Below are 21,685 nucleotides of genomic sequence, written 5' to 3'. Positions count from 1 at the left end.
GGGGCTTTTCTATTGACATCTCACTACATCTCACAACTACATCTCACAACCTATAGATGGATCCTAGCTGACTGTGTGAATACTCATATTAGTTGTCCGGTGATCAAGTAGTAACCTTATAAGTAAGCAATGCATTGGTGGTTCAGTGGTAGAATTCTCGCCTGCCATGCGGGAGACCCAGGTATGATTAATTGTTTTAGGGTTAAGTTTGGGGTTGTGGTTGAGATTAGGTGTTAATTTGTGCCCCCACAAAGCCTCAAATAACTCTCCCTGCCATCAAACCCTCAATGCACTAACCCTCTGGGGCAGTGGTGGCCTAGCATTTAAGGAAGAGGTTTGAATTCCGATCCACCAAGGTGCCACTGAGGTGCCCGCCCCACACGCTGCTCCTCGTGCGCCTGTCATGGCTCCCCACTGCTCACCAAGGGTGATTGTTAAATGCAGAGGACATATTTTGTTGTGTGCACCTTGTGTATCACAATGACAATCACTTCACTTTCACTTAGCGCCAGTTCAAAAACAGTGCCTTCAGGCAGACTGTGTGAATTTTCCAGGGAGAAATGAACTTTAACTGGATTCAAATGTTGGCCAATTTTGAATCATACATTTCCCCAAAACCTAACAATTTGAATAATAATCTATTTATCTAATAATCTAACATTATAGGGCAGTGGACTGGCAGTTGTGTTGTTCAATTATATTATCTCAACGGTGCTATACATTAACAGCTTTGCAAACATGTTACATTTTACATTTTAGTTTTTTATTTTTAACCTTAGTTGCACACAAATACACAGTAACATCACCACACAATCAAATACAAAAAAGTGAGATCATCGTTTTGTTGGTATTGCGTCTGCGGACCTTCTTGCCCTTGCAGACGTTCGGCTCCTTGGCAGTGTGGAACGGAAGATGCATTTCTTACTCCTGCTCTCACAGTCAAGGTGAGGACTCTCTCTTCCTCTCTTGTTCAATGGCTGTAACGAAGAAGGCAAGCACATATCCACGTTTAATAAATATCAAGATTCACACCATCTAATAATAACAGCAATACGGTTAAATATTTGCTTGCATGGTCACTGATGCTGTCATTTGATTTAATTTGGATTTTGGCTCATGACCTTTGGATAAGAACAAATGTTCCCTCCCATACAGGACCAGTGCGGTAAATTGGTTTGCATTAGTAAGGTGGTAATACATGTTGAGTGGGGGGGTCAGTCCTCCAACAGTGTTGCACTCATTTATTAGAAAATGTGGAAAAAGAAAATTAGCAAACACTCTTTCTCTCTTACCCTCTTTCGTTGGTAGTGGGTTCTTCTCTCTAGTCTCAGTCTTTTTCAGCTTTGTCCTGTCAAAGCTTTCAATTTCCAGGAGGTTCGGTTTATCAGCCATGGCAGCTTTTAACTGAAAGATGATATAAATATATATATAAGAATCTTAATATTGATTGTCATCCTTCAACCTGCTGAATGCTGATGACCCTTTTCCACCGCTCGTTTAGGGTGTGGTACATGAACCCACACGTGTCTGGGAGAGCAGACGTCTGTGAGATCTGTTTGCATTACGTCCTCGTTCTCTTACACTCCACTCTGTCCTTTGTTCTCCGTCTGAGAGCCGAGACCTTTGTCTCTTCTTCTTCTGCCACTCTACTTGCTGTCTTTGTCTAAATGTATGGCATTGCTTCCCATAGTTCCACTCTAACTGCCGTTCTTCTAGCACATGCTTATAATGAAGCAGGATCACTCAGTTATTTTATTAAATAACTCCATTATTCCAAATTACCACAAGACAAATCACAAAGAAATATAACCTCAATCATGTAAAATGTGCCTTACCGTGACTGAAGGGTGTGTTGCGCCGCGGAGCTGCACGTGTGTATGTGTGCTGCGTGTGAGTGCCGTGTCGCATCTGAGTGCTCATGTCTCTGCACCGATGAGGGAGGGGGCTCTCCATCAGCCGACCCATGAAATATTCATGTCTGGAGAAGGGCGGGGCAGCCTGGAGACAGTGAAACTGCTGACTGTACCCTGCAGGACCATGAGGAACGCAGCGCCGCATCGAACGCATGCTGGAGCGTTGCTGGTTAAAAATCCTGTTTCTATGGTGCAGCATTTCAGTACAGTCAGAGCAATTCATTTTTAAATAAAGACTCATTATACACAAATCAGTCTTTAATCAAACAACATTTTTGTCTGGTACACTACATGGTTAAGTAAAAGGAAATTTAGTCATAATGTGTATTCTGCTGGATCATGGTGGGATCAATATTCCCATTATCGTCTAGAACTTGACTTTGCAAAACAATGGGTGTGTGAGCTTCGGCTCAGCTGCTATATTCCACACATAGAAGAGGGCAATCTAACACCAGACACATGGTGACCTTAGTGACAGCTGCGGCCAGGCGGCTCCATGTGTTAAGGGCGTGGTCGGCGACATCAGTGACGCACAGCTGTTCGCCCTGCGCAGTGATTGGCCTACAACCCTGTTCACGAGGTGTGTGTGGGGAGGATTCCTTGTTGCCATTGGAGATAGAATGTTGGATCACTGTCACCATCAGAGTCCTGATGTCACTCTTCCAATTCCAACTAGGTGACGAGACACAGGGCAACCATGGTATGAAATCACCTGACTGACGATTCCTCCTCTGACTGGATTGTACCAGCAACTTGTGCACTGATTATAAGATAATACAGATTTATTCACAAAAAATCCATATGCTGCTTTGTTCACCACCAGATGGGCTGAGAAGACAAAAAATCTGCCAATCTGCATTTTAAAATTGTATTCAAGATTGTTACAGAATTTCTCACTCATTCAGTAGAGCATTTAATGAAATGAAGAGTGAAGTGAACATTAATTTATATCATGGCAAACTTTATAAAAAATAGTTTCAGAAATCAATTGTTCAATCAATCAATTGTGGAATTCAGAAATCAATACCATGAAAATTCTAATAACAGGGCTTTGTCCCGATAGGTTTCCCTGACTGTAATGTTTTTTCAGAGCATAATGTTACACCTTCTTATGCATTAATTAACATTACCCTAATAACAAACCACACAGGTTAGTTAATTTCAGAATGGCACAATTTATTCACCAGATAAGCCTGGTTTAAATGGAGAAATGATCTTATCTTTCTAGTTAACATAACTAACGTTGACGTCATGTTACGGATCAACCGGTGACCTGTGTGTGCACTTGTTTGTGCAGTAACTGTGTTTCTGCTGAATTTAAATGAAAGTTTCCCAGCTCTCTCATATCAACTGGGGTCTGTCGGTCACATGTCAACACAGACAGCCTGAAAGTGTCTGGATACATGAATAAGAACTGAAATCACGCGAACGGGTCCACAGCAAAATCTTTAAAAACCCAAGGAAAAGGAAGCTGTCCGCTGTGAGTGTCCATCACTAGATCATTCTATATTGTGCATATTCACATCTGTATGTGCATGTTGACCAGATTAAAATGTGACCCCACACATGGGCGTGTCCCAATAGACCTCCAGGTGAACGCTGTGACATCCTCTGGCTGAATATGTGTATGTTCTGTTTGTGTGTCTGTCTCGCTCTCTCTCTCTCTCTCTCTTTCTCTATCTGTAATGTTGCAGGGTGGCTCCCCCTTCCTGTCATGATTGGTGGACTGTAATAGGCAAGATAGCTCAAAATGGTGTCTGCTTTGGGACAAGAGAAGAGGGTGTTGGTGTGAAGCAAGAAGGAAGTGGTGTGAAGTGAAGGAATGTGACCAGTTTATATGTCTTTGTTTGTAATAAATGGTTAGTCATAAGTGCTATTGTGTCGTTTTGAAGTTTCTGCTCCTTTGTCCCATTTGCTATGTCCCTGGCCCTGGACCAGGGACGTAACAACGTGCAGCAGGAATCACCAACATCATTCCGATTTAGCGTGAAAAGTTCATTAGAACTAATAGAAATAGAAAGTGTCTTTAATAAAGCACAAAATAGACAGAGATTTGCACATTTTTGTCTATACAAAGAAATTAATTGTTGGTCATATAGTTTTTCCATTGACAGATATAAATGTATTTGTAACATATTAATTCCATCATGTCCACACATTTGAACATTTTGACTTTGACTGCTGATTGTGTTGGGTAAAAAGAGGACATGGCATCCTCAGTTGACCTGTCGGGCCGGTATGCAAATTGAAGTGGATCCAGGGAGGTGGGGAGGTTCTTCTTTTATGTGTGGCATGACTAGCCGTTCGAAGCACTTCATGATGACTGGTGTGAGTGCAATGGTTCTGTAGTCATTGTGGCACATCAATGCGGACTTCTTCGACACTGGTATGATGGTGGTGGTCATTCCAGCTCTATCTGCACCTTATATGCCACCAGGTGGAACGCCAGGCAATACAGGACGCTTTGATAGAAACTGCAATTCTGTACCAATCTTCGGCCGGCCAGATTAACGTAAAGATTAAGTGAAGTGATTGTCACATGTGATACACAGCAGCACAGCACACAGTGCTCACAGTGAAATTTGTCCTCTGCATTTAACCCATCACCCTTGGTGAGCAGTGGGCAGCCAAGGCGCCCGAGAAGCAGTGTGTGAGGACGGTGCTTTGCTCAGAGACACCTCAGTGGCACCTTGGCGGATCGGGATTCGATCCGCCTCTGATTACGGGGTCGCTCCCTTAACCGCTAGGCCACCACCAAATATTGAACCTTTTCAGTTTGAACAGTGTCCTGGTACATGCAGTTTTTCCTTTAGAATGTCTAAAGGCACTCGCATATGATTTTTCGAAGCACTCAGCTTTCCTGCATCGTATCTAACTGAACAAGTGACGTCATTAACACACGGTTCAGATTTAACCTTAGTATGCATGGTTTTACATAGTGCCGCAAGTCCTTTTCTAAGTCTTTCTGTATCAGTACCAGCAGCGTAAATGTATCACACGCACACAATTTCCATTCTGATGTTGCTCAGAAAATCTGCTTCAGTAACACATATCATGAGACATAGTTGGCTTCCGCCAGCCTCCCTCTGAATCTCAGAGTTACTTGCTGAGGAGGAAGAAAGGAAGGAGGCTCCAGCCCAGCCTCAAGAGCAGCTGGACTCAGAAACAGGAGACCTTGAGGTAATCTATTAGTGGAAAACAATAATTATTAATTTCATGTAAATGTTCTGTTCTGTTAATATTAGGATATATATTATATAATGTATATAATGAGCTGATCAACAAATTGTGCTACATTTGATTGCACAAGTAAGGAAAAAGGTAGACACCCTAAAAATGATCACAGATCGATCCTGGCCACCCCACTGAAAATTTCCTGGCTCTGCCACTGGACCCGACACTAGTAAACATGGACGTGTCCCGATAGAAAATAACCAGCAGGTAAACATGCAGCAGGAATTGGCAACATCACAGCGATTTGGTTGTTTTTTTGTTGGCGAGTTTCTATTTTGTTCGCTAGTCCTTTTGTTGGCTTCTCATGCTGGCGCAGATGAGTGCTGCTGCATTTTATATCGTGTCTCAAATCCAGATTGGATTCTTGCATCAATATATGGGGTGGGACTTGATAAAAAAAATTTATCTAATTAATTAAAGACACTGTAATTCCTTAATCAAATTGTGAATAAAAACTGAATGAGGTGGCGATGGCAAATGTCAATATTTTATTTGTAATAGAACGTAGATGACAGATCAAACGTTTAATCCAAATAAATGTATAATTTTAAAGGAAAAATATGTTGATTCAAAATTTCACGGTGTCAACAAATCCCAAAAAAGTTGGGACAAGTAGCAATAAGTAAATTTGAGCATAACGAAGAGCTGAAAGACCAATAAACTCTTATTAGGTCAATTGGCAACATGATTGATATGATATAAAAAGAGTGGCAGTGTCTCTCAGAAGCCCAGATGGGTAGAGGATCACCAATTCCCACAATGTTGCGCAGAAAGATAGAGGAGCAACATCAGAAAGGTGTTACCCAGTTAAACAACACTGCACCACAACCAGCTGGAAATCACTGAATGGGCTCAGGAATACTTCCAGAAACCATTGTTAGCTAACACAATCCACCATCCTCCGTGCCATCCTCCGTTGCCAGCTGAAACTCTACAGTGCAAAGAAGAAGCCATTTCTAAGCAAGCTCAGCCGTTTTCACTGGGCCAGGGATCATTTAAAATGGAGGGTGGCAAAATGGAAGACTGTTCTGTGGTCAGACGAGTCACGATTCGAAGTTCTTTTTGGAAATCTGGGACGCCATGTCATCCGGACCAAAGAGGACAAGGACAACCCAAGTTGTTATCAACGCTCAGTTCAGAAGCCTGCATCTCTGATGGTATGGGGTTGCATGAGTGCGTGTGGCATGGGCAGCTTGCATGTCTGGAAAGGCACCATCAATGCAGAAAAATATATTCAGGTTCTAGAACAACATATGCTCCCATCCAGACGTCATCTCTTTCAGGGAAGACCCTGCATTTTTCAACAAGATAATGCCAGACCACATTCTGCATCAATCACATCATCATGGCTGCGTTGGAGAAGGATCCGGTACTGAAATGGCCAGTCTGCAGTCCAGATCTTTCACCTATAGAGAACATTTGGCGAATCATACAGAGGAAGGTGCGACAAAGAAGGACCAAGACGATTGAACAGTTAGAGGCCTGTATTAGACAAGAATGGGAGAGCATTCCTATTTCTAAACTTGAGAAACTGGTCTCCTCGGTCCCCAGACGTCTGTCAAGTGTTGTAAGAAGAAGTGGAAATGCCACACAGCGGTGAAAACTTTTTTGGCATTTGTTGGCACCATGAAATTCTGAATCAACATATTTTTCCCTTAAAATGATACATTTTCTCAGTTTAAACTTTTGTTCTGTGATTTATGTTCTATTCTGAATAAAATATTAGAAGTTGGCACCTCCACATCATTGCATTCAGTTTTTATTCACAATTTGTATAGCGTCGCCACTTTTTTGGAATCCGGTTTGTAATATCCCAGGCTAAAATTCAGCAGAGCTATTTTAAATACATTAAGTACATTTTCAGATTGGTATTGTCTTTAAAAAATAATAAATGTTACAAATGGCCCGAAAACTGCTATTTATGTCTTTTTGTGATTGGGGGGGGGGGGGGGGGGGGGGGGGGGTAACAGGCCTTGTTTCGGTGGATATACCGTACCCCCCGTAATTTGAACTATGCCAGTACTCCACTATGCCAGTCGACTCTCTGCTCAGCTCCGACCCTCAGATTCCTCATCTCCTTTTTTGCCTTAGTGCTCCTTAAAAGGCATTTCATTTAGTTTGAAAGAGAAATTCTTTTAGATGACTGTTAATATTATTGTTGATATTCATTCTAAACTTCCCTGTCCTCATATTGTTTTTAAAAAAAAGCACAGAAATCTTCTTATTCTTAATATCCCCCCAGGCAATGTAGCTCCTGTCCTACCCGCCCTCTTTAAATGTATTAGAAAATGGCAGCACAACCATGAACACACACTCAGGAGTAAAGTTCGTGCATGCAGGGTTTTAGTTATCATGTCATTGGCGTGTTAGAGAATAGTCAGTGCAGAGATAGCAGCATGCTGTCAAATGCTGGCCCTGCAGTTACTTGAATAATGCAGCAGCGGGGTTTCAAAAGCTTTATTTCACATTAGTTCAAATATATTTCAAAGCAAACGCTTCAAGGAAGTTGATGAAAGCCAGGGACACCCCGGTGAGGCTGCATGGACTCTGGCTGCATGGACTCTGGCTCCTGTGTAAGGACGTGGAGTGTGTGTCGCCTTGGTGGGACACCCTGCAGACGAACACCTCACCCATCTCCCAATGCAATTTGCGCACAGTCAGGGTGCTGCTGCGCCTGAAGGAGGCGACCTGCTCTTCCACGTCACTGGTCAGGACCCTCTCGGTCACCTCCGAGCCGTCCAGCAGCCAGCTCACCGTCGCCCCCTGTGGAGAGCATCCCTTCAGCAGGCAGGCCAGCGTAGCGGAGCACTCCGACAGCTGCTGAAGAGAGGGGGCCAGCAGAGACAAGGTGGGCTTCACTGGAGCACCTGGTGGAACAGACACTTTTCAGTTCAAAAATTCTATTTCAAATTAATTCTCCATTAGTTGAAAGCATTTGTACAGCATAAAATAATATCACACAATGCAGGAGATACTATATAATTATATATATACAACCAGTCAAAAGTATAAAGGCGCCTACACATTTATGCGTCTTGAATTTTTAACACTATTGTATTGTCATGTATTGTCATGCAAAAAAAAGTAGAAAAAAGGCAAAAAGTTGAGCATTTGCATCTCCAAATCAGGGAGCTTTTGCTATGATGGCAGCATTTCTTGTCTTTTCTCCACCACCTTAATTTTGACAACAGTCCTGAAGGTTTATGCTGAGCACTTTCTTATCACCCTCTAATGTCAATGAGCATCTCATGAGGCGGCTTTTGATGATGACAATAGTGAACGAAGCAGCCGTGAAAGTAAAAAGAGGAAACAGGCAGTGATGGACAGTGTAATATATAATAGAACCAATTAAAAATGAACTAGGTAAATAAAGTGCCATTTCAGGGTAGAGCTGATAAAATCTGAATTTGAAAGTGTTGAGTGTGTCTCGGAGAGTTGAGAGTCTCTCTGTCTCCTGCATCCATGTTTAGTCTTTATCTACAGCTCACATCACTGTACCATATCAGACAAGTACTCTGAACTGCTTCATGATAAAATGTGTGGGCCACTTGTGTCTGACTTCTTCACAGCAACGTGTGAAGCTCCTCTTCTTCCTCACTCTCTCATCCAGTCACTCTTTAACTTGGTCATCTACTAAATTACTGCTCTCACATGATTTTAGATTATAATAAATCATAATGGAATCCCTGATTCTGGTGTCCCCAATGCACACCAGAAAACTCCCACAAGCATCCCCTGCAAAACATCCATTTCAAAGACAAAATGTTGGCTTCGCTGTCCAAACCACTCCCCGGTGCCATTTGAAGGATGTTCAGTTCTTCGGTCAGTGGTCATATTGTTATAGCCGATGGAGGTAGCAGTGCTGTGCCTGCAGCAGAGCAGTTTCTGTGCAGGTTGGACAAGGCAGAACAAAATGTGGTTGCATTTTCTACTTTACCTTGGATGTTAGAGACCAGTGCCAGGATGAAGATCGTGATCACAGACATGGTCACTGTGGCGGTCAACTGTGAGTCCTGAAGTGTGCAACAAGGGAACAATAAACAGATCACTGGAGTGATGCAAAGTGCTTCTTCTAAAAAAAGAAAAATGAAAAAGAACTACTTCCTGAATAAGTAAACCGGCTTGAGATTTTACTGTAGTGAATCCTGCTAATGATCTTACTGCAGATATTTCTTGCTGGCTGGACACCTTCATCTTTTGTACAGACTTTGCAGAGTCTAAAAAATAAGTTACCACTGCAAAACTTTTTTAAAAAGCAGACAAGCAGTCCAAGAAACCCATATTTTCTGCCTTAATACGCTGTTAGAAACATCTTTGCAGGTACTGCACTACGCAGTCCTACACAGCTAAATCTTTAATATATAATTTTTATTCTCCCCCCACTGCATCAAGTGAAAACCGCCCAATGTGGCCACAAGATGGCAGAAAGGCACAAGATGAACACCAAACACCATCCTCTGATGCATGGAGCGTCTACTTTACTCTCATTGATTGTTCTATTTTAAATAGATTAGCTTATTTTCACCACCGCCTGTGGTTCCTTCAGCTTTGCACATCAGAAAAATCATCTGCATCCAATCCACGTACATTTATTGACCACGATTAGGTTAAATCAACTAAGTTAATTGTGTGGTCAGTTTGTGTGTGTATGACTGTACACCCCCAGAAACAATAAATTCTTAAATGCACTTACATTTATAAAGCATGATTTAAAAAATCAAACCCAAAACATAACTATGCATGGACGTGTGTGTACAGTAGTGCTCGCCTCTTCCTCATGTATCTGTATAACACATTTTAACATAAAGTACATTTAAAAAAATAATGTAAGTCCAAATAATTTCATCACCATCTACAAAATACATACACTTAATAATAGTTGTCTTTAGTTATTCCTTTGCAGTTGCGCAATGCCAGGGTGGCCCTGGCCCACCAGGTGGCACCGGTTCACGGTTTGTGTCATTCCTTATTAGCCACACTTTTGCAAGAATGCAAGTTGATTCCAGTGATGGTGACACCATGCACCCCTTCTCCAGTGGTAATAGATTTCTGGCAGATTTGTGCTGTAGATTTGTATAGTGGAGTGAATTCCAGCGCAGCAGTTTTTTTCAGTGTCTAGTCTTCAAAATACTATTGAGTAGCATGCAAACCAGTTTCTCACCTAGTCCAGGTTCAGATCCAGAATCTGAACCTCACACAGCTGCTGCCTGCACAGGAAGAGACGGCGGGGTGTTTCCTGTGGGCTCAGATTTGCATTCATGGATAGACAAATGTGCTCCCAGAATAGAGCACCTGTCCCCAGGGGCTGACAGGGACTTCAGGCCCTGCTGAGCTGAATTATTTATCTGACTTCAGACACCATGAAAAGGTACATTTAAGAATAAAATCTAATGGATTTCTGTAACAAGCTCAGGATTAACCTGTTGATTCATGATGTTAAGTTCACTCAGTGTCCACTTTTTTCTAATTCTTTCCCTACGTGCCCATTTTTCTGAGCGGAGATGAGGCTTGTATTGTTTAGTTCACAACAGAAAAAAAACTTTAATCCAAACTTTGCTGTTACTGTATCAAATGTCAAAATCAAATGTCATTTAATAGTACATTTAAAGCTGGAATTTTATTTAAAGTGTAGTGTACTGAACTATAACTCACTCAGTCCCAAAGGAATCGGATCTGGCACCACACACACACACACACACACACACACCCACACACATGGTCAATTTAGAGTCACCAATCCACCTGGATACCTGAATCTGTGTTACACAATACAAGTTTATGTGGGTTGACATTGAGTTTTCATCAATCTGTGTCTGTATGCCATATAAAAGTGTCTCTTCATCTGACCTGATGAACTCCACAACAACGGATCATCTTCAGTCCTCACAAGCGTCTCAGGGGCAAAATGCTTCAACGGTTGTTTTCTGTCCTAGGCCACCGGGAAAGGCGTTACTTAGCAACCGCTAAACTCACCTGAATTGTCACCACATCAGGCTGTCTCTAGAGGGCGCCGTTCCACTGCCGCTCAAACCTGAGTTTGTCACAACACCGACCTGACTTCCTGCCCTTACTCACTATCACTGTTAATGGGACCCGCTTCCATCCAATCCAAAGCAATCTGTGCTAAACATGCCATTTATTCAGCTCAACGATTCCCAATCTTGGGGTTAATTAGTAGGACCAAAAATGACCTTTTTCAAATGACTAACAAAAGATCTGCCTGTGGAGTTACAATTATCTGGAAAGATGGAAAATTGTTCTTCATATTTTGAGCCTAATCAGATTTAATTATAGACACTCGAGCCAGCTACTACAGATATAAAATAGATATAAAACTGGTTTTATCATGTGCTACACGGATATTTGCTCAAATGAGGACAATGTTCATAAACACAGGCAGTGGTGGCCTAGCGGTTAAGGAAGCGGCCCCGTAATCAGAAGGTTGCCGGTTCGAATCCAGAGCTGCCAAGGTGCCACTGAGGTGTCACTGAGCAAAGCACCGTCCCCACACACTGCTCCCCGGGCGCCTGTCATGTCTGCCCACTGCTCACTCAGGGTGATGGGTTAAATGCAGAGGACAAATTTCACTGTGTGCACCGTGTGCTGTGCTGTTGTGTATCACTTTCTTCTTAAACACGGAGAAGAATAACCTGGCAGGCCTGTCACAGGAAGATTTCTCCTCCCTCTCCCTTTTTATCCCTCCCTGCTTCTAGAGCTGAACACTCCTGCCACGGGTGTGTTCCCTCACGCTCTCTGCAACTTCCCTCCATCCCTCCTCAGTGCATTAATCACCGTCTATTAAAGGTGCCGACGGTGGTGCGGGGCAGTGGCGCTTTGACGCGGGATCAGCGCGGCCCGGGTGGGGCCTCCTTCGTTCGGAATTGTTCCGGAGCACCCGGAATGGCTGCAGCCCCGGGCTTCCTGGAGACTCACCTCCCACATTAGACTATTGACAACCGGCAACTGAAAACAGGGGTGAAGCGCTTCTCATGATTTATGCATGTTGTTTATTCACAGGCTGAGAGCAATCTGCTGATGCTGCCGTGATCCTTCGTAAATTTGGCTTTTGTTGAACCCGTTAACGAGCGGCCATTGCCGCGGTCGGTAATGATGTGGCAGACCGATGTAAACGGCTAGCGGGAACATTTCCCATGTCACAGCTGCGTGTACGGAGGCAGCCCTGCATCAGTTCCCCAAGCTCCAGCGCAGCATTGGAGCTCTTGGAGACGGCAAAGAGCCATTTCCTGTGTCGAGGGGGCCGGTTGTCATGGCAACTGTGTACTGATGGAAGTCATGACAAAGGGAAAAGCGCACGCCGACCCGGTCCGGCAGAGTCACAGGCAGCTGCTGTGAAAGCCAAGGACAATGTATCCAGAGCATGATGCGTGAGGGTCTTTCGGAGTGTCTGTGTGTGTGTGTGTGTGTGTGTGTGTGTGTGCATTGCACAGCTGCAGTGCTACCCAGGCACCAGTCTGGGAACTGTTGCTCCGCTCTCTGGCTTCGCTGCAGATCTCAGTGTGAGGGCAGCTGTGGGTGGAGGTAGAACAGGACGGGAGGACGGGAGGGGGCGTCGATGGGAGCATAAGGGGGCATTATCGACTGGCGGCCAGGAGGGGCTGGTATTCCGCTCCCAAACTCCCGCCGAGCCGCATCTCTCGCCATTACATAAAGGCTGTGTAGGCGGATTGCATAAGAGGCCGAGCGTAATACTCCACCGAGATGTTCCTCACTCACCGGCAGAATTCACAGCTCTCACTCGCCATTAAAACAAGCCTGGCCTCTCGTCCCTACTCACTCACTCTTTCTGTTGCTCGCCCCGCCCCGCGCTGATTAGTGTTACCACGGTGATTTTCCAGCAAGGTGTCTCAATGCCAACTGTGAGCGGCTTCTCCGAACGACTCGGCACTTCAAGGATGTTCAGACACTGTACACTCCTCCGCCAGCACCGCACCTGTCCAACCTGCTACTTTAATATGGAGAGCTCTGTGTTCTCAGCCAGAGAGCCAATAAACACACACACACACACACACACACACACTGGCACCATTTCTTCTTCACATTTCTTTAAAAGTTGACTTAAGTTTATGATAAATATGTTTCTGTAGGTTGCATTCTAAGGTCCTTCGGGAGTTTGTGCGCTTAACGAGGCAAATCACAGATCTGTTCCGAAAGTGCTGACACAAGAACAGTGTGACGAGTCAAGAAGGCGGAAAAGAAGTGGAAAGCTGCCGTCCCGTGAGGTGCGGTTGACATTAGTAGAGTGAGGAGAGTCAGAAGACTTTCATTTAGAGGCCAGAGTGTTGGGGGCGGGGAGCACGACTCCTTTCCCAGATGGCCGGTGCAGATTCAGGAATGGATGCAGTGGACTCTGCTGACACCGAGTGGGAGGTAACCTGCTTATCTGCCATGGTGGCGTCTGGAGCGGGGAGATTGTGACAGACGAGCTTCCTTGTTGACCTCAAGCTTTTGTCACAGGTTGAAATACGCAGCGGGTGGCTGATGGCTATGGGGGAAAGTGGGGAGGAAATACCATGGTGAGTTGGAACACTTGTATGGCATGGATTTGGCCAACGTCAAGGTAAAGGTAAATCATGGCCATGTTGCATTTTTGGACGGTGGTTCCATCTGCATACATTTGCATTTATGCCAGTTATCAGATGCCCTTATACAGTAGTAACAGCAGTAAGTTGTCTTCTGAATCAGAGGTGAGTGTTACTCTGTAGGTCACCATGACCAACACATTTCTGTCTTAATAATTTGTACTTGACATCATTCAAAGGTGTTAAAAAGGGAAGAGACTGAGAATAGGAAAGACAAAGACAAGTAGCGTTGTGTCTGAACATGCTCAATGAATGCTCAAAATTTTTAGTGAAATGAAAGTATCATTTTTATAAATAATAAATCTGAACACTCGGTATTATGTGTTGTAAAGCCCTCTGCATGATGCCTCGATACCTATTTGTACCGTTCGTCTGTAAACCTGCACACTGCAAAAATCAGGATCCACCACTGATGCAGAATGGAAATGTATCCTGGAACTGATCAGGCAGCGATTGCAGATCGTGCATCGATACCGACCACAGTTAGCGGTACAGATGCATCTGTCAACTCAGATGAAATTTAATAATAGCTTCTTTAAAGAATTAAAGAAAGAAAGGAATGTGAACTAGTTTGTTTTTGGAACTGATGACAGTCAATGCCTACAGGAGAAATTAGACCACAATTTACAGCCAGTGGTACTGTAATGAAAATATATCCATATATCCAGGCAGCTCAAGACTGGATTGCATGCCCTGATGCCCTGTCTCCTCTCACATACCTGGATATTCATCATAAATTGTCTCATTTAGAGTGAATACACTTGGCATGAATTAAGATTATAACCCTTTAGAGGAACAGGAAAAATTTCAGCATCTTCTCAATCACAAGCCAACAAACAAGCACAGTCATGCTAGAAAAGGAAGTGTCATTCCAGAACGTGTGACGTTACCTTCACATTGTCTATTTTTACAGATTCTCATTTCCCTGTCTTGTTTTTTCTCACTCGTTAATATGTTCAGACCCTTATTCTCATCCCGGTAATTAGCCCAGATCAATCAATGTCTCACAGTCTTACTCCAAGTGCTGCTACAGACCTGTCCTAACTTTATAATCCCCTTTACAAAGGGTAACGCAGGGAGAACGTAGAGCACAAAAACACGATTAGACGATGGCTGTGAAGGACCCGCCATAAACAATTTGTCTAATTTACGGAAAACTTCCTGCGGCCATTCCTGGCTGCTATTATTAGGTAGGTTCCAAAGTTCTACGTTGGGAGGGGTAGTCAAGAGACAGTGATGAAGGAGAAGGGGCATTCTGGCCCTCACTACCTTTCAGTCGGAGCCTTGATTGATGAAGGTGATCTGTGATTGTACTACCGGAGTCCCGCGAGGGGAAAGAGAGGGAACTGAAAGGGAAGAGGAGGCGATTGCTGGCACAAATCAGAAGGGCCCACGCATAAGAATCTATCATCTGCTGAATGCCATAGGGGAAATGTGGCCACCCACTGTCCCTATTATGTGTCTGACATGTTGGCTCCTTTCTCTCTTTTAAAAAAATAAGCATTAATAACACACGGGGAAACAGAATTAACTCCGGAGGATAGACCCAAAAGAAAAAAAAATAGATTTACTGTCAGCTCTTAGGGGAGGAGGATGAAAAATAGTTTTCATTTTCATCAGCCTCAATCCTCAGGTTGATGAGCATATGAAAGAACAGAAGACATTCAATCATCTTCAGAGGGTTCAAAAGGTCAGGAAAAGTTGCTGTACCTGCCCAGAAAGACAGTGAACTCTTTCTGAGTCACAACCAAGGTGGATGTCTAGCCAAGCATTGCAATGGAACTCATCATAGGCTGAGGTCCAACTGTTGCCCTTCATCAGTAGGCAGGATGGCTGGTGCCTGGAGTTCACTCTGCCCTGCCACGACACATACATCCTTCAAATTCTCGGTCCACTGCCATCCCAACACCAAGCTCCCAGTGCCACATCAGTGTCACTTCTGCCAGTGTCAAATGACTATTAGAGCCAGTGGGGAGTGTTCACTAATGTAACGTCATGTGTTCAGGGTTTGCAGAGTAAAGAGGCTGCTTCTTAGTGATCAATATCTTAGCATCTGTATCTCTGACTTCCAGAAGATGTTCTATAATGGAAGATGCTCATTGAATTCCCATCCTTTCCCTATGCTTGAAATGCACATGGTAAAACATCGCAAATGCATCTCGGTAAACTAAACATGCAGACAGAGTATCAGTAACTGACCTTTCACATATTTTTCGGATCAGCAAATCTGTGAATATGATCTCCTATACAGGGCCTTTCAAATATCCACCTTGGTGCATCATATCAAGTGGCTGAGTAATGTCTGTATTTCAAGCAGAACGCAAATGTTTAAAAAGTTTTTTTATTTTCTTATAGAAACTTGAAAGAAAAAAGGATTTCTTAATGCCAGTGTAACTGTTTTGCTCGATTCAGTGCACAGACTCATGAGAGTTCTTTTTTATGGCTCCATTTGCATGTGCTTTTAAAATTCTCATTGTTTTCATCTTGAAAACCGTCCAGACAGTTGAACAGGCATAATCGATGCTGCTGTGAATTGGAGCAGAATTCTGCAGCTAATGAAAAAGTTCCATTAGGCTGCATAATGCATGAAATTTCAACTTCTCACAACCATGTATGTCTGATGCATGTGAACATGTGATAAGAATGCTCCTTTCTTTTCTGACGCTTCACAACAGAGGTTATTTTGTGACTGACACATTATCTCATGTGCCTAATTGTGTCCCATTGCTGCAGTATTGGTTAATAGCCGATAGTATTATAGCACATTCAAAAAAATCACCAAGCATATTGGCTGTATGAAGTACAAAGAATGTGCTTTTCCATGTGTGAGCCTGCAAATTCACCAGCAGTTACTACATTGCACAAAATAACACTGCTCTGAATACCTGCTTGGCAAAACACCCTTTGATCTGCTGCGTTAGCTTGATCAGGTATTCTTGGTTTGTGTGTGTGTGTGTGTGTGTGTGTGTGTGCGTGTGCTCAAAAACATAAAGGGAACACAAAAATAAGACATCCTAGATCTGAATGAATCAAATATTCTTATTAAATACTTTGTTCTTTACATAGTTGAATGTGCTGACAATAAAATCACACAAAAAATCAAATTTATCCACCCATGGAGTCAAAATTAAAGTGGAAAAACACACTACAGTCTGATCCAACTTTGATGTAATGTCCTTAAAACAAGTCAAAATTAGGTTCAGTAGTGTGTGTGGCCTCCACGTGCCAGTATTACCTCCCTACAATGCCTGGACATGCTCCTGATGAGGTGGCGAATGGTCTCCTGAGGTTTCTCCTGCCAGACCTGGACTAAAGCCTCCGCCAACTCCTGGACAGTCTGTGGTGCAATGTGGTGTTGGTGTATGGAGCGAGACATGATGTTCCAGATATGCTCAATTGGATTCAGGTCTGGGGGCCAGTCCATAGCGTTAATGCTTTTCTTCTTGCAGGAACTTCTGACTTCTGTCTTGCATTAGGAGGAACCCAGGACCAAAAATTCATTTTCCCCTCAGTATTCTACACACAACACCCCATAATAAGAACCTGAAAAAAATGATTACTTTTGGTCAATTTAAAAGTATTCACAACCTTGCCAGGAAGCTCAAAATTTATCTCAGATGCATCCTGTTTCCTCTGATCATCCTTAAGATGTTTCTGCATGAAAGAGTGGCCAAACGGAAGACACTCCTTAGTAAAAGGCACATTCTCAGACCATGAGAAACAAAATTCTCTGGTCGGATGAGACAAAGATTGAACTCTTTGGTATGAATGTCAGGTGTCATGTTTGGAGCAAACCAGGCACTGCTCATCACCAGGCCAATACCATCCCTACAGTGAAGCATGGTGGTGGCAGCATCATGCTGTGGGGACATTTTACAGATGCAGGAACTAGGAGACTAGTCAGGTTAGAGGGAAAGATGACTGCAGCAATGTACAGACACATCCTGGATGAAAACCTGCTGCAGAGCGCCCTTGAACTCAGGTGACGGTACATTTTTCAGCAGGACAACAACCAGAAGCACACAGCCAAGATATCAAAGAAGTGGCTCCAGTGAATGTCCTGGAGTGGCCCTGCCAGAGCCCAGGCTTGAATCCAATTTAACATCTCTGGAGAGACCTTAAACTGGCGGTGCACCGATGTTTCCCATCCAACCTGATGGAGCTTGAGAGGTGCTGCAAAGAGGAATGGGCGAAATTGGCAAAGGATAGGTGTGCCAAGCTTGTGGCATCATATCAAAAAGACTTGAGGTTGTACTTGCTGCCAAAGGTGCATCGACAAAGTATTGAACAAAGTCTGTGAATACCTACGTACAATTGATTTCTCAGTTTTTTTATTTAGAAGAAAGAAAGCTTGCAGCAAAAAAAAAATATATACATATATACATATATATATATATATATATATTTTTTTTTTTTCAAATAAATAACTGAGGTTCTATATCATCTTAAGAAAGGTTACTCAGCACACATGCTACCTGCTGCAAATGATCATAACTGGGTCAGAAATGGAAATCTGGTACAAATACCATTCACTTTTGAAGTGAAAGTGAAGTGATAGTCATTGTGAAACACTGCAGCACAGCACACGGTGACACAATAAAATGCATCCTCTTCTTTGAACCATCACCCTTGGTGTGCAGAGTGTGGGGACGGTGCCTTGCTCGGTGGCACCTCATTGGTACCTCAATGGCACCTTGGCGGATCGGGATTCAAACCAACAACCTTCTGATTACAGAGCTGCTTCCTTAACCACTAGGCCACCACTGCCCCACTTTTCATCCACTTGTGGAACTAATAAAGGATCCTATTTTCTCATGATCCATTCCGGCAGGGGCCACTCCGGGTCCGGAGATTAATGTTTCCTGATTGTCATCACCTGTGTCTGATGTATAAAACTGCCCTGTTCTGTTCGCCATCGGGACATTGTTTGGCGATGTATCCCTTGTCCTGTCTACCAAGTATTAAACCCCTGTTTCATGACGTCGTGTGTATGCGTCCTTCTTCCTCACCATGTCCAGCCATCGTGACATGTTTACTTATCTTAAAGTTTCTAAGGTCTTTAGCGTTATAACATCCCTAAGAAAATATTCAGTGGTGTGATAAATGCAATAATACATTTTAAGTGGTGTTATATGGCAAATAGTGTTCTGCAGTCATGGGTGACAGGCTGAAAGTACAAGGGACAATTTCTCCTGATTAGTACTTCCTTTTGGGTCTCATTGCTCAATTATGTTTAGAAAGCTTTTTACAAGCTCCGGTTAAAGAATCTGGAAAGAGGTCAAGCCAGAACCAAAGCCATACAAAAAGGCTTTCTTCACACTTTTTAATAAAACATTTTAACTATGATGAAGTAGAATGACACCCCAAGGGGAGGTAGAGCAGTTGATGGTGGAATCATAAAAAAAAAAAAAAAAAAAACTTTACTGATTTTTTTTCACAGCGTTCAGCATCTTGTGTGACCTTTAGATGAACCCCTGTGTCCATCTCACAAATCAACTCTTTCAACACCCAGAGCACCAATGACGGCTCATCGTCCACCCTCAGGGCATTAGTCTATGAAACGGACACTCTCACGTTGTTTCACTTGAGTTAATTAGTGCTGATGGAACATTAATCGTCAACTTACTCTATCTCGCTGCCACCAGTTTCTATGTGTATAATTGAAGCAATAAAGATGAGCTGTTCAGGTGAGCGGCATTGAATTCCCTCCGTCTCCAGGGGGCGGCATCCTTTGGAGGAAGCTGTTGTTACCCCTATACGGAATAAAGACTATTTCAGGCCATTAGGTTTACCCATCTGTCAGGCTTTCAGCTTTAGCGCCTGAAAATGTACACTGTTGTGGGTGGAGAGCTTTCGGCGGACTGCTCATTTGGGAACCTTTACCTCTGGAAATTAGCATCAGCTCTTCAGACCACTTCATAATAGGTCTGTGTAGCAGACCTTCAGACAAAAAGGGTGGGGGTTGGGGGGGTTATCTGGAAGAGAATAGGTTAAGCTTCACACTATTCCCCACAGCTCAGAAAATGGAGAGGTTCCTGGGAAAGGAAAATTATCCACCACATCAAGCACCTCTTGATTTTTCCATTACGGTAATAGCAGCACCTTCATCTCGGTCACCCTAACACAAAAGGGTACAAGAGGAGCGGTGTGGTGCGCAAAACCAGCGTGCTAATGCTAACGCTGCTAGCTGCTTGCATTGTGAGGCTCTGACTCAATGCCTTGAGCACACGCGTCGTTAGGACCGTCATTCACTTCTATTTGTAATTTATCTGTAAAGAGAAAAAAAAGGGGAAAAAGAAATAGTCCTGGGTTGTTTGACACCAGTGATGAAACACAAGGCCTTTGTGGAGGTGCCAAAAAGGAAACATTACCAGAAGTGGGTGGCAGAAAGCATTTGTAGTGACAGCGACGACCAGAAATGTCATTCACTTTTAGATGCACCCATTTTCGGGATTGTATTCAGAGTGCATCCATTTTCACTTCATTCTCTGGTTATACTGCAGATGCATGATTGTCAAAGTCAGAGGCAAAGTTAAAGTGAACTTTATTGTCTTCTTAGCAACATTCAAAATTAGTAGGCTCAGATTTTGCAGTCATTTTCCAAGATTTTGTGCTCAATCATGCAAGTCCAATAAACAAGAAAACAGACAAACTGGCATTACAGGGACCCTTTAGGGGAACAATGATTTACAGGGCACCTAAACCAACAAGCATAATCAGAACATTATGGATCCTGACACAGGCCAAACAAGTTTACCTGCAATCATACCAAATCACTACGCAACAGGGGAAATGAGGTAACTATAAACTGTGAGCATGAAATACGTTTTGTAGATTGTGTAGATTTATTTAGCTGACCTCTCTGCCTATGATTTATTGACCCCCACATGGGTAGCATTGAGAGCCATTGGTCTACAAATCTCTTTGATGTGGAGTTGGATTGGCATGAAAAACAATAAATAATAACATTTCCCACATAAATACATAAACATGATAAAAAGTTAGAAAAATCTGGTGCATAAGCATGACAGCTAAAATCTGATATGACATTCCTTGCTGGATAATTTGTCATGCATGTTTCTGTGGCCTTTCACTATGGGGCCTAGACTATGGGGCCTTGTTTGATGTGACTTTTGTATTCTTTGATTAGTTCTGTTGGTAAAATCTTGCTGATGGCCTGTACAGTTTATTTACCATTCTTCTACCTGTATTCTTATTCCTCCAGGATGTCTCTGGTTTGACTCTTTCTCTGTCTAGTCTGCCCTCTGGGTCTCTTAGTCTCCCATGGTTCAATATTCCATGACCTGACATTTGCTCCAGTACCATACAGTTCAATGCCTTGTCTTCTCACCACATTGATGGTCACCTAGGTTAGGCCCCTACTTGAAAACTTGTTGTGGTTCTCAGCATGGAGGACAGGGTCATGCCATGAGGCCACAGGAGGTCTATGAGCTCCTGGCTGAACCTTGAACCATGTGGCGAGGTTGGAGAGGTCCAGACCTGGGATTATTATTGATATATTCATGTTGTCTTGTTTACCTGTGATTTCTTTTTTAAATATAACTAAAGAAGGGGGACTTTCTGAACTGAAAAAAAAAAAAACACAGAGACCTGAAAAACTTTGCCCAACTCCAGGGAGGATCACAGTTGTCATAATATCTTGTAATCAATGTTTTCAGTGGCTCAGCAAATGCTAAATATGTTCGTAACATGTCAGAAAATATTGCCAGTGGATCCAGCAGAAAGTCATAGTAATTTAATGCGTCGGCCAGTAATTACAACAGGGTTTTTTTTCACAGGGTGTTTACAGTCTGCGTTCAAATTACTCTACCAGACAAAAAAATATTGAAAAGGCCTGTTCCAATTTAAACTACTGCTCCACTCCAACTTTGATTAGTCCAAATGACTATTAAAACTCCATGTTCATTTCTTCCGCTG

At 43.1% G+C, this 21,685-nt stretch overlaps 1 protein-coding gene and 1 gene segment (V, D, J or C); both read right to left on the bottom strand.

Moving 5' to 3' along the window:
* Positions 1-741: 741 nt before the first annotated feature.
* Positions 742-1,966, bottom strand: tmsb (thymosin, beta). Its single transcript, XM_028983907.1, has 3 exons — positions 1,836-1,966; positions 1,293-1,404; positions 742-977 (listed from the first exon to the last, which is right to left on the bottom strand). Exons 2-3 carry the CDS (start codon positions 1,390-1,392, stop codon positions 940-942), a joined length of 138 nt encoding a protein of 45 aa, XP_028839740.1. The 5' UTR covers positions 1,393-1,404; positions 1,836-1,966; the 3' UTR covers positions 742-939.
* A 5,653-nt stretch (positions 1,967-7,619) lies between these two features.
* LOC114792132 (Ig lambda-2 chain C region-like) lies at positions 7,620-11,026 on the bottom strand. The segment is given in 3 exon segments: positions 7,620-8,014; positions 9,085-9,160; positions 10,995-11,026. Coding segments are annotated over 3 exon segments (498 nt in total).
* Between the last annotated feature and the right edge of the window lie 10,659 nt (positions 11,027-21,685).

The sequence above is a fragment of the Denticeps clupeoides genome, chromosome 6 (genome assembly GCF_900700375.1).
Source record: "Denticeps clupeoides chromosome 6, fDenClu1.1, whole genome shotgun sequence".
Classification (NCBI taxonomy): Eukaryota; Metazoa; Chordata; class Actinopteri; order Clupeiformes; family Denticipitidae; genus Denticeps; species Denticeps clupeoides.
This window is presented reverse-complemented; position numbering and strand designations above follow the sequence as displayed.